General features: G+C 32.4%; 1 protein-coding gene across 1 annotated transcript; it reads right to left on the bottom strand.

The window, feature by feature from the left end:
* Positions 1-1,047: 1,047 nt before the first annotated feature.
* LOC139778527 (uncharacterized) lies at positions 1,048-8,346 on the bottom strand. The gene is made up of 2 exons (XM_071716484.1): positions 2,178-8,346; positions 1,048-2,114 (listed from the first exon to the last, which is right to left on the bottom strand). Exons 1-2 carry the CDS (start codon positions 8,344-8,346, stop codon positions 1,048-1,050), a joined length of 7,236 nt encoding a protein of 2,411 aa, XP_071572585.1.
* Between the last annotated feature and the right edge of the window lie 5,232 nt (positions 8,347-13,578).

The following is a 13,578-nucleotide window of genomic DNA, read 5'->3' as shown; positions in this document are numbered from 1 at the left end:
TAAACTTGCTGAAAAGTCTTAACCAGCCAGAAAGTGTTTCTATTGAATATAAAGTTACTATACAAAAATCAAACAAAAAATTATTTATGCATCATAGTCAGAAAAGTATGGCAAACTTATTACATTAGCCGAATTATATCAGTATAAAGGATCGATCACTATTTTTGTCAAAACAAAGAAAGAGCAAAGTAATTGGCTAACAAATTGTGCAAAGATATTTCTAGCGTTATGGCAATGGTGATTTATGACGCAACAAATGTGAGAGGATTATCAATTCTTTTATCGTGTTCGCAATCAAATTATGATTGCAGATGTAGTTTCTCGTGGCAATATTCTTACACGTTATCAATTATGATAATGTATTATAATCGTAAGTTAACTATATCCATCGCAAAAAACATACACACGCTAAAAATGAAAGATAAACGTTATTTTTTATCACACCTCAAAATAAGAGAAAACTGCTTACACTTTCAGTCAAATTAGAAGATCAAAATTTTGATTATAACGCAATTAAAAAACGCAGCAGTAAAAAGATATTAAAACGGCCAACTGGAAACTAAATATAGAAGAAAAAAAATATACTTAAAAAAAAGCAAAGTGATACAAAAGGTACTACCTTCTATTATTTTAGAAATTCAAATATGAAAAATGAAAGTGATCTGAAAAGTAGCTGTAACAGAAAGAATGTAATCTGATCGCAACTGAAGATACAATACGGTTCATTCGTCTAGTTTCAACTAATCCAAATAATATAATACCAAATAATTTTGAATTTTTTGAATGTGTTTCATAGAACCTATATTAGTTCAAATATAAAAAAATTCTTGCATAACTTAGGGCGTAATGCTACGATTAAGATGCAGGCGGTATAGTCGTAGCCTTTCTCATAACAGTCGAAACTATTAAAAGAAAGACGACTGAACAGCATGACAAAAAAAAACATTTGGCTTAATTCAATTTTTGAGAACAAACCACTGATGCTGAATCCATAAAAATCATTGACTTAGGTTACATATAAATATTTCAATAGTGTTATTTAAAGTTTTAAGCTTTTAATTGCCCTCCTTGTATTGACAACTTACTATTTTCGTCTGGGTTTCTCAGCATTTCTAACAATTTAATCGCAACATTCTTGTGTCTATTAGCTATAGCAACTTGCAATAACGTATTTCCTTGATTATTACGAGCATTTGTTACAACTATAAACTGATCAGGTTTTATAACTTTTAATTTGCTGATCATTTTAAGATTACCATTTTTTGCATCTTTAAACATTTCTTCAACTAGTTTCAGTAAGTCATTAACGTTTTGGTCCTTAGAAAGATCAAGAGGTGTTTTACCTTCATTATTTTTAATGTTATAAATTGCACCTCGCTTCAATAAGGACTTGGTAACATCCAAAAAACCATTCTTAGCTGCAACGTGAAGCGATGTAGCACCGCTAGCACCGGTTTTAGCATTGATGAAATTGTTCAATTTATCATGACTTACACGTTGTAATAAAACTTCAACAATTTCTTTGTAACCTTTAGAAGTAGCAGTGTGTAATGGTGTATTGCCTTTATTAGTTACTTGAGTAACATCAGCTCCGTTTTCTAGTAAGAAGTTCACAACACTTGCCTGTCCACTGTTAACAGCGTAATGTAACGGTGTTCTTCCATCAATGTCTTTATCATTGGCATCAGCTCCATCTTTTAATAGGCGCTGAACAGCTTGTATATCACCATTACTAGCAGCAATGTTAATGTCTTTCTGCAGATACTGGAGAATTTCCGATGGTTCACTCCCTTTAAGCTTATATAAAAAATTAATATGTTCTATATTTTTTAAAATATCCAAAACAGTGGAATGACTAGGGCCAAAAATAGTTTTGAGTTGATCAAAACATTCTTTGAAAACTTTAAGTGCACTAATAAATTTACATTGAGAAAAAAGTACATTTGCCATGTTGTATTGAGTATGCAAAGTCTGAGGATTATTTGGTCCTAAAACATTTTTCTGGATGTTAAAAACTTCTTGAAAGGCTTTCAAGGCTATCTGATATCTTTTTTGTTTGAGAAACATTGCAGCAATGTTATTTAACGTCCCCAAAGTACTCATATGATTAATACCTAAAACCGCTTCCTTTTTCTTGAAAACCTCTTCATAAATTTTCAATGCCTCTTCATACTTACCCTGGTTAGATAATACCTTTGCTATATTATTTTCAACACACATAACCATTGGCTGATCTGCACCTAATATTTCCTTACTTTTTTCTAAAACTTTTCTATTGATATTTAACGCTTCTTCGTATTTGCCTTGTTCCTCTAATACGAGTGCCATGTGAAAGTAAGTCACTAATGTATCTATATGATTTGGTCCTAACATTTCTTCTTGCTTTGGACAAACATCTTTATAAATATTAAAAGCTTCTTCGTTCCTCCCCAGCCTATATAACACTTCAGCAATTGTACTCCTTGTACTTAAAGTATTCTGGTCATTCAAACCTAATACTTTTATCTGTTTCTGGAAAATTTCTTCAAATGTATTTAAAGCTTCTTGGTAAGCCCCTTGTGCGTATGATACTTTACCTATGTATGTCTGAATATCTAAAGTGCCAGGATTATCTGATCCTAGTATTTCTTTTCTTTTTTCATATGCATTCTTGAAGAAACTTAAAGCCCTTTGATAATCGCCTTGATTAAAAAGCACTAAACCTGCGTTAAACTGAGCGGATACATCACCTTGTGATACCTCTTTCAACTGTTCGATTTTTGAAAAATTACTATGCACTGCAGCAACTACTAACGTTTTCTTTTCTTTATCACAAGCATTCATTAGTGCTTTTACTGTATCAATATCCTTTATCTTGTTAAGATCATTAACAACTTGAGAATTATCATTTTTAACATGTTTAAATGAGTCACTCAGTAATTTAAATAAATTAGTTATACTTTTATCTACAGTAAAATCTGATGGTGTTTTACCACTATCAGAAACAGCATTATATACTGCACCGTTAGATAACAAAAGCTTTACAATTTTTAAGTGAGAGAACTTAGCAGCATAATGTAAAGGGGTAAACCCCTTATTACAAATTGCATTAGGATCAGCTTTATTTTGCAATAGAATATTGACAATCCTGTCATAGCCTTTCCACGCAGCATAATGTAATGATGTCCCATTAGCATTTTTGGCGTTAACGATCGCCCCTGCTTTAATGTAATTCTCAACTTCTAAAGAACCATTACGTTTTACAGCCGCAAACAAATTCTCAGTTAATGTTAATAGATTTATAACGTTTTCGTCATGAGACATTTCTAACGGTCTTCTTAAAGAATTGTCAACAGCGTTATATACTGCGCCATTTTTAAATAAAACTTCAATAAAGTCTTTATAACCGAAATCAGCTGCAACATGCATAGGAGTTGCGCCATTAGCATCTTTAGCATTAATGTCAGCGCCTTGTGATATTAAATACTTCGCAACTTCTAACTGACCATTTGATGCAGCATAATGTAATAATGTCTGATTAAATGCATCACGGTCATTAATACTTAACCCCTTACTAAGAAAAAATTCTACGGTATCCTTATAACCTTCTGTAGCTGCAATGTGTACAGGTTTTGAGCCAAAGTCATTCTTAGCATTAACATCACATCCCTTATCTACTAGATATTTTACCATCTCTAAGTTACTTTCTTGTGAAGCAATATGCAATATCGTCCAATTATCGTTATCTTTAGCATCCATATCCGTTTTCTCGTACTGCAATAACAATTTAACTACTTGTAAATGACCATATGTCACCGCTAATTCCACAGGTGTTTTATTGTTATTATCCTTAACATTAATATTTGCCTTATTATCTAGTAAAACTTTTACAACCTTACCATGACCATTTACTGCTGCCAAATGTAATGGTGTAACATTTTCTGTAGATTTAACATTGACGTTAGCTCCACCTGCTATTAAAATCTCAACAATTTCATCATAACCCTCACGTGTTGCAAAACATAATGGTGTTAGATTATTAACAGTTATGGCATCAACATCAGCTCCTCTTGTCATCAGAACCTTTACCACATCCTTACGACCTTTACTAGCAGCTAAATGCAATAGTTCAGCAATTTCAGGATCTTTCATATTAACATAGGTTTTTTCTAGCAAAATTTCTACAATATCACTGTATCCAGCAAGAACTGCTAGTGATAAAGGTCTAATAATGCCTTCTGCATAAACATCAACTCCATTTGATATAAGAACTCCAACGATTTCTTTGCGATTATATTTTATAGCAGAAAGCAATGGCGTCATATTGTTACCTTTGACATTAACATTGGCTCCGTTTGCTGCCAGAATCTCAACGATTTCTTTATGACCTGCTTCCACGGCTGAATGTAATGGTGTATAACCTGCAAAATCTCTTACATTAACTTGGGCTTTATTTTTTATTAGAAGGTTAACAATATTTTTGTGGCCTTCTACAACAGCGACGCGTAACGGTGTAGACCAATCATTAGCTTTAGTATTGACTTTTGCTCCATTTCTTATTAGTGAAATAACAGCATCTTCACAGCCGTTCAAAGCAGCTAGAAGTAATGGTGTAATACCGTCATAAGTTTTAGCATTAACCTCAGCTTTATTTTTTATTAGGAAATCAATAATGCCTTTGTGGCCTCTCAGAGCAGCTAGATGCAATGGTGTACTACCGTCATCAGTTATTGCATCAACCTTAGCTTTTTTTTTAATTAAAAAATCAATAATGTTCTCGTGGCCATTTAGAGCAGCTACATGCAGTGGTGTTAAATTATTATTGTCTTTGGCATTAATTTCTGCTCCATTTTTTATCAAAAGTTCAGCAACTTCCTTATGACCACCTTCTGCTGAGCAGTACAATGGTGTAACGTTATTTTGAGCTTTAGCATGAATGTCAACACCATAATTAAGTAGAGCAGCTACTATTCCTAGATGACCATTCTCGGCAGCAAGATGCAATGGAGTATAACTTGTAACAGAGGCAATACTAGCGTCGGCTTTATTTTTCAGTAGAGCTTTAACAATTCCCTCATGCCCATCTTTCGCTGCACAGAGCAAAGGTGTACTATTGCAGAATTTGATGACAGCATTAACATTAGCTCCATGTTTCAATAGAATATTCGCTATCGACTCTTGATCGGTTTCTACTGCATAATGTAATGGTGTACGACCACTTAAGTCTCTAGCGTTAATATCAGCTCCTTTAAGAATTAAAGCATTTACTACTTCCAGATGGCCGTTTAATATCGCTACATGTAACGGTGTCCAATAGTCATCATTTCTAGCGTTAACATCTGCTTTATTTTGAACCAAGAAATTAACTAACTCTAGATGACCACTCTCTGCAGCTGCGTGCAACGCGGTAAGGCCACCCATAGTTTCATTAAAATCAATCTTTGTATCGTTTTTCAATAGAATCTTGACTACATCGATGTGATTATTACATATAGCATGGTGTAAAGGTGATAAACTATTTTTATCTTGGGTAAAGGTATTTGCTTCATTCTTTAATAAAACCTCAACAGTACCCTTGTGACCATTTTGAGCAGCAACATGTAGTGGTGTTTTGCCATTAGTATCTAGCTCATCAACATATAAACCTGCTTCTTTTATAAGAAATTCTACATTGCCTTTCCTTCCATGCGCAGCAGCGACATGCAATGGGCTTCGACCATTAATATCTTTCAAATTAACACTCAAATTTTGATCAAGAACAAATTTTGTAACTTCTAGACTAGGTCCCTTAACAGCAAAATGTAACGTGGTCCATGAATTAACATCTCTGGAATTAATATCTGCTCCTTTTCTTAAACAATCCTTTAAGCTTTCTAGATTTCCTTCTTCCAAAGCAGCGAACATTCTTTCTTGATTTCTAATAATATCTAAGTCTTGATCGTATTTCTCCCTCAACTTGAAAGAATTATCGCTTACTAATTTGCCAATTTTTTCCTTGCTTTTTATTATATTTCCTCCAGTAAGTTTTTTAGCGTTCAAAACAACTGCTATTGAAGGATCAGACAACAAAATGTCAACTAAAGCATTATCATGCGCTAAATGATTACGTAAACATTTTCCAGTTAACAAAGGAGTGTTATCGTCTAAAGAAAGTAAATTATTTTCCGAGTAATGCTCTGAGCTACCTAAAATTGACATTATATCTAGAACAAGCATTTCTACTAATGATTGCAATTTTTTGTCATTCTTATAGAAAGGTAATTTTTCAATTAATTGGCCACTCAATGCGTTATTATTTAAAATACTTTTTAGTTCGGACAGCTTCACGGTAAGCTGGTTATTATATTCTTCTTCTGTTATATCGTAAGTCTTTCCTTGTTTATATGTAGAAATAAACGAATCTTTTTCATTCAATTTTTCTTTTAAATTCTTAATCCATTTGATATCACTTGTTAAAAATTCAGGAATATAAAAAAAAATTTCGCAAATTAATTTGTTTAGTTTATCAATATTTTCAGGTTGTATTCTTGACTTTACACTACGAGAAATTTTCATTGACAACTCAACAATTTCTTTAAGACTATGAGACTCTATTTTTATCTCTAATATTCGATTAGCTAAATGTTTTATTCCTCTAACAACATTGTGGTCAAACGTAAATTTTTCACTCAACAAGTTGATTAAACCCTTCATTATTGAATATCCAGTGACATAATCAGTTCTGATATTTTCTGATTGAGTTTCTGCAGATTTGATTATGTCATTAATTTTATTAAACAACTCCATTTCATAATTCGTCTTGTCAGTTATATTATCACTTAATTCTTTAATAAGTTTTTCAAGCTTCTCGTGTTCCATCATTTTAAAATTTTCCTGTATCATTTCATCCAATTTAACATTACTAAATATTTCAGCAATTTCTTTTATCTCACCTAAGCTTTCGCTATCAGCCATTCGTTTTAGAAGCATTCTGAGCGTTTTAATTTTCTTACTGTAGAGAATATCAGTAATTACAATATCGATTCTTTTAGTATCATTTTGAACACCGATAAAAAAACTAACATCTGTGTTTTCCTCAATTTCTGTTCTCTTAGAGAGTGAATAAGCATGTGATAGTGAATTACGTAAATCTATAATTATTTCTCTTGTGTTTTTTGGTAACGATAATAGCAAAAGCTCACTTGTAGTATTAGATAACTTAGGTGATTCTAATGTGTTTTTTAAATGCTCACCGATAACCTGTAAAACCCTTGTAATAATTAACTGTCCTTCCCTTTCTTTAGGATCAGCTGATAACGCCAACTTTATATAATCACTTATTTTCATTAAAGAATGGATATCCCTAATTTGTTGATAATCGTCATACAACTCTTCAAATTGAGGATAGCTGCCAATAATCTCTGCAACAACTTTCTCGCGTTCTAACTTTGGAAAATCAGTTAATTTACCAATATTTACACTTCCTATACTATCTTTTTCATTTTCAAGTTTCTTTGCAAAGTTTTCTAAATGATTTAGTATTTTGCTTTTATTCAGCGTAGCATTATAATATAGATTAATTTCTTGTCGTTTTGTGTGAGAGGAAACAAAACTGACTAAGCAAAACTCTATTTCTTCCCAAGGTAATCTATCATAGGTTGATCTTAACTGCCGCTTCAATATATGAATATTTTGGGCAACAGATTTTGCTATAAATAAAATCCTTTTATCTATTTTTTCCATGTGTGAGTAATCTGTCTTTAGCAAGTTAATGTTTTGAAGTGTTAATTCAATCCGTTCTTTGATGTTATTAAGGTTCTTCACATTCTGATCTTTTCGAGAAATATTAGAGAAGAAACGGAGGTTTATTAACTTATTTTCAACAAAAATTTCCATTTCGTCTGATAAAGGTACATCCTTTAATTTTAATTCTTCATAAGCCTTTGAAAGTATTGTATTCAATTCTCCTAAATAAACAGCAAAATAATTACCTGGCCATTTATTAATAAGTGTATTAAGAAGCTCAACATTGCACGAACGTATAGCATAATAAAATGCATTATGGCAAGTTTCATCCTTATCATTTGGCAGTATAGTATTTCTTCTACTAACAATAGACAGATTATTTAGAATTCTACTATCACTATCAAATAGATACTCTAAAATTCTTACTTTATTATGTTTACAAGCTAAGATAATTAAATTAGTGCTTCTAACAGGGTTGCTGATACTATCGTAATAATCTCTCGAAGTTATTTGATCTTCTGCATTACTTTTGTTGTCAATTAAATTGCTTAATTTTTTGAAGCTATCAATATTATCCTCTGATACTGCCTTTTCAAGCTGAGTTAGAACTTGGGGATACAGTTCTCTTGCTTGTTTCTTCATTTTTGTATTTTGTTATAAATTCCTCTTTATATTTAGAAGTAGATAATAAAAGTTTTGGCTGGTAAAAATCAGTTTGCTTTTATGTATAAACCTTCTCTGTATGAACTTCTCTAACGAGATATAGTTATTCCAGTAGTAGAATGTTTACTTAATATGGCACAAATAAAGAAATATCTTCTTGGCACATGTCTAAATAAGCTAAAAAAGCTATGCTAATATGTTTTTAAATAATATTGAAAGTGACATAGAGAAAGGTCAAACATAGGCAGGTCAAAAGCACAAAAACAGGCCAGTTCTGTTGGACTGCAATATGCTGAGGGATGTAAATTTATATTGTATTTTTCGAAACGTGAATTTTAAATTAGTTAAGTCTGAGTTTTTGAACTAAAGTTATGACCGAACGAAGGAGAGAGATGTTATAAAAAACAAACAAACTTGATTCACTCGGCGTTGCTTCGCTAAAAGTTCAACACAGTTGAACTTTTAGCGAAGCAACGCCGAACGCCGAAAACACGACGTCTTGGTCCAACCATGCCCAACAATTCTTCCAACTGAGTTGCGGTCATCCGAAAGTAATTGTGGAATCGTATGTCCTCCAATATTAACTTCGGGACCGACGCAAAGAAAAAACTATGTTTATCACGATTTTCGAAAATGGGTGCTACCCAAAACCTTTTCTTCGCGTATCTTCTTTTTTTTTCATTAAATACATAGCAGCTATAGCGGCTATGCGTCGTCTCCTTACAACCTCTGCTGCAACTGTAGCTGCCACTGTACGTCTGTAATATTCAACGTACGCGATGTACTGTCTATAATAATTGGAGTACTCCATTTTTATTATACGTAGTTCTTCTTCTTCTAGGTTAAGTAGCGTTAGCTCTGCTTTTCAATGCCACTTTGCATTGCGTGAAGTAGGGGTAATACGCCAGCTTTTCTTCGCTCCATGAAAAAGATAGAGGCGATAGCGTTAGCTGTTCTTCGCTGGCTTTACAGTGAGGTGGAGTGGGGATAAACGCTAGCTTTTCTTCACTCCTTATGGTTGCCACTTGATTTCACTGTCAAGAAGGATCCCTCTGATTGATAACCTTTTCTTCCTTTGTTACAGGCACCGACGTCTTAGACTCGGCTGCTCGTTCCACCAGAATTGGCTTAAACCCGTATGAGTATCGATTGTTCTCAGTAACAGGTAACAGGTAAGGTATTCCTCCGGTAGTTATTCTGCACAACAGAGAATTGTTATTAATTCACTGTCAGATATCAACGACACCCGGAATAGCAGTGCGGTGCAAAAGGAGGAAAGATTTAAACGACTTATACCGTATTCACCGAGGTATTCACTTACAATATAGAATAACGTATTATGAATCATCTCTCTCACTCGCTCCTACAGTTACCATATTCGCACTCGTACACTCAAACGTTTCGTATAACGACTCGCGGAATACTCGGAAAGTTATTCGCAATGTCGCGTATCAACACGCAATTGTAACGAATACCTGTATGTGATTCGACGTAAGTCGACTGGTAACACGTTGTAAGATATCTCGCGATTCGGTACTAATTGTTTTTCCCGGCAAGTGACTTTTCTTTGTCCTTAATCACAATCGCTATTTCGAGTCCTTATAGTAGCTCACAAACGTATCACACGGATTAAGTGTCAGGGCGTTAGAAAAACCGCCTCGCGATATGTCCGCTACGACGTTCTCCCGGCAAAAGATCTATACTGAATTTAATTGCGAAGCAAATTCGCGTTAACGTGCTAAGACGTAATAGTCACTCAGGGCGCCTTCGGTGTTTCACCGGTCACGCGCTGTCGCGCGACACTGCCTCTATTGGCGAAATTTACGTCCGTTCGTTGTGATTCCCGGGCAACAACAACAACCTTTATTCTTTATAATTGCTTATTCACAATTACGTTTACTGACTCACTGACGCACGTACGTTCTGCCGGCAAATGACCGAGATCTCGCGAGCACGCAACGTTCATCAAAAAAAAGGAAAGACGACGTGAAACGTGAAACCCGGCTCGAAGTCTATTGGTCTATTGGCTCCTGCGCACAGGACGCTGAAACGCTTGTCGCGCGGAAGAGAGGACGCGGCAGCCAATAAACTTCTTCTTCTAATGAAAATCGGAACGTTGATTGGCTACAGCATCCCTTCTTACTGCGCGGCAAACATTTCCGCGTCATGTGCGCAGGAGCCATACGCGCTCGTCACTTCGGTATCTTCGGCAAACTTCGAGCGGTGGATTCGGTTGATTTCGAATCTCGAATCTCGGGTTGGCAAGTTTAAAATGCGTGACGTTATTTATTTATTGTTAATTTATTAACATTAATTTTCTCCTACCAGGAGTTGATATATTTACAAGCATGCTGTTATAAAAATGAAATTTATAAATATAAAAATATAAAAAACTATAAATGTAATAAAATAAATATTTATGAACATAAAATTTGAAATTTTAAAATGTAATGTGTAAAAATCCTCGCTTGACCAATACGCTTTAAAAAAAATCTTTTTACATTAAAAAATTAGTATATTTTTAAAAGCATAATATTTAAATTTGCATAATAATAATTAAATCTTAATTATAATATTTAGGAAAAATTACAATTTGTAGTGTTTTTTTACTTTTATTTAAGTTAATTTTATATTTAAGTGTAACGTATACATATATTGTTGTTGCGCAACGACAATAGCGAGAAGGTGGTGGGTGTAGTGATTGATATCGATAATATACTCCAATCGCTGTCCCCACGATATATCGTCTTACATTTGACTTCAGATAAGCATGAAGAAAGAATACGCTCTTTCATTCGGCGAATATTATTATAAACGTTCGTCAAGATCGATGATCCTTACGTGACGAGCGAGCCTTCCCTATAATATCAAATAACGATAATATTGTAACAGCTAACCATTTTGTTAATATGGATAGAGAAGTATATGTATATATATTTAGAAATTGTATATTAATCTTTTGAAAATGAAGATAGTACCGATAATGTTCTGTATTATAATTAAATATTTCATATTTAGTCTAAAACGTTATGCAGAGATAGGATTATGTAATAAAATATATACTGGCTGTAGTTTCTTTCCGTAAGGGAAATGATGATAAAAAATCTAATCTATTATATAATTTAGCAGCTTTAGCGTAAACTGATATATAAGTACAGCATATTTCCTAACTTTCTTTGACAATATCAGAAATATCCTAAAGAATGGATCGTCCAATTCCAAATTTGTGATAGGTGATGGATCACGAGACACACATGGAACAAAAGATCTATCAAAGATAATGCCACATCATCAGCGTTTGACCCAGTTGATTAGATATATATAACAGTATTTTCCACAATATATGTCTAATAACAATTTTCTTAATGGAATTTTTAATTGTCTTGCAGATTATCAACATATAAGATATAATACATTAAGAGGAGAATGAGTGCTGATATGTACACATCGTATAAAGTTACCTTGGGAAGATCAAATCGAACCAGTACTTACACATAAGGAGCTCCCAGATTACGTTCCCAAAAATCTCCTTTGTCCAGGGAATGTTAGAGTTAGTGAAGAGGTCAGTTGATTACTTATATTCTGTCATATAAATAACATTTCACTATTTTGATTCCTATAATTGAAACATTAAAATGTTTTACTTTATTTGATAAATTGATATTCTCTTCTTCCTTCAGTAAATTTAAATTAGGCTTTTTGTCATTAGCATTAACCATCCGCCATGTTGTTAATGTGCGAGTGATTTATTTGAATTATTGGTTAACATGTATATTTTCAGTTAATTATATAATTTACATGCATATTTGTAATTAATTATATAAATCATAATACGTAATTATATAGTTAACAAGCTTCATATTATAAAAACTAATAAATTTTTAATTGTATTACAGAATTAACATTATTTTATTACATTTTCTTTGTTCTTTGAAATTTCAGTTGATAAATTTTTCAGTATAAAATAAACGGATCCTAATATAAATTTTAATTAAATAAGCTCTAGAAAAATTCGAACATGCATAAGAAAATTTTATTTTAAAAGAATGTTTGTAAAATTTTACACTATGTTAGGTTGCTTTATAATAAAAGTTTTAAAAACTTTGAACGCATTTCTTAAATATATACTGTAGAAATAGAGAACTTGGAATATGCAAATGGCTAAATGTATTTTTTAATTATTATTATATGTTCTGAAATAGCTAAATAATTTTAAAATGTATAAATTACAATTTTTTCTATAAGTAATTTACACGTTTGACATGTATGTTTTACAAAACAACGTTTTAATAAATATTCAAATATACGTAAATGTATTTTCTTCAGTTATTGGCATATTGCAATATTCGTAATTATCTATTCCCATATTAACAGAAATATTGTTATCAATAGCTGTCTGAATTTCATATTTTTTATTGTTATTTTCAAAGTACTATTTCTAAATATTGATACGTAATAATTAAGACAGCTTTACAAAATTAGAACTTTGAGGTAACACATGTGAACTTTCAAATCAATATTTCTTAAACCTATTATAGCTTTGTGTGTAAAATATTTAATAAATAAGAACTATCAATAGCAAAATTTGAAAAAATATGCCGATAGTTGTTTCCAAAATTGGCATATACCTCTATATATAACTAGTATTATAACGACATTTCAAGTATATACAGTGTTCAGTATACATGTACATCCCAGCAAACACCATGTATCTAACCCCATATCTTGAAAATCTACAACTCTCTCGTTAAATTACAAAATAAATGTGCTTTTAAAGACATTTCGTTCAAACATAAAATACAATATTTATCAATTTCTGTCAGTGTTTCAGTGTCAACTTTTAATATTTTAAGAATCACATTTTGAATGCCTGGAGTTAGATAAAAGAGACTTGAAGGTCGTTCTTGTATTATAGGATTAGACATGCAAAATAATTTTAAAATCGCTAAATCTTTATAAGCTTTAGAACAGAGAAATATAAAAAAAATATTGTTTGAAAACAGGACTATACCTTTGGCAATTACTTGAAACAGACATGCTTGCGCTTTTAAAATAGAACCTCACATTAAATCAATGGGAAATGGCTTTCAGTCAAATATGCTCAAATTTTGATATGTTGTAATTTAGGGCATTTTGATTAAGTCTCAATGGACACAGCTCTTAGGAAAATAGACCGTTTCGGTCTTATTGAACCTAGAGCGTACTTATTAT

This window comes from Temnothorax nylanderi, unplaced genomic scaffold (assembly GCF_030848795.1).
Source record: "Temnothorax nylanderi isolate EJ_2023f unplaced genomic scaffold, tnyl_v1.0 TNYL_tig0186_pilon, whole genome shotgun sequence".
NCBI lineage: Eukaryota > Metazoa > Arthropoda > Insecta > Hymenoptera > Formicidae > Temnothorax > Temnothorax nylanderi.
Note: the sequence above shows the minus strand (reverse complement) of the source record. Positions and strands in the feature narration are given on the sequence as shown.

Bases quoted from the DNA above. Each gene is read 5' to 3' on its own strand.
- LOC139778527 (XM_071716484.1), bottom strand. From the start codon at position 8,346: ATGAAGAAACAAGCAAGAGAACTGTATCCCCAAGTTCTAACTCAGCTT. The intron at 2,115-2,177 runs GTAAGTATGAAG...AAGCGGTTTTAG, and splicing joins AAAGGTATTATCTAACCAGG to GTATTAATCATATGAGTACT.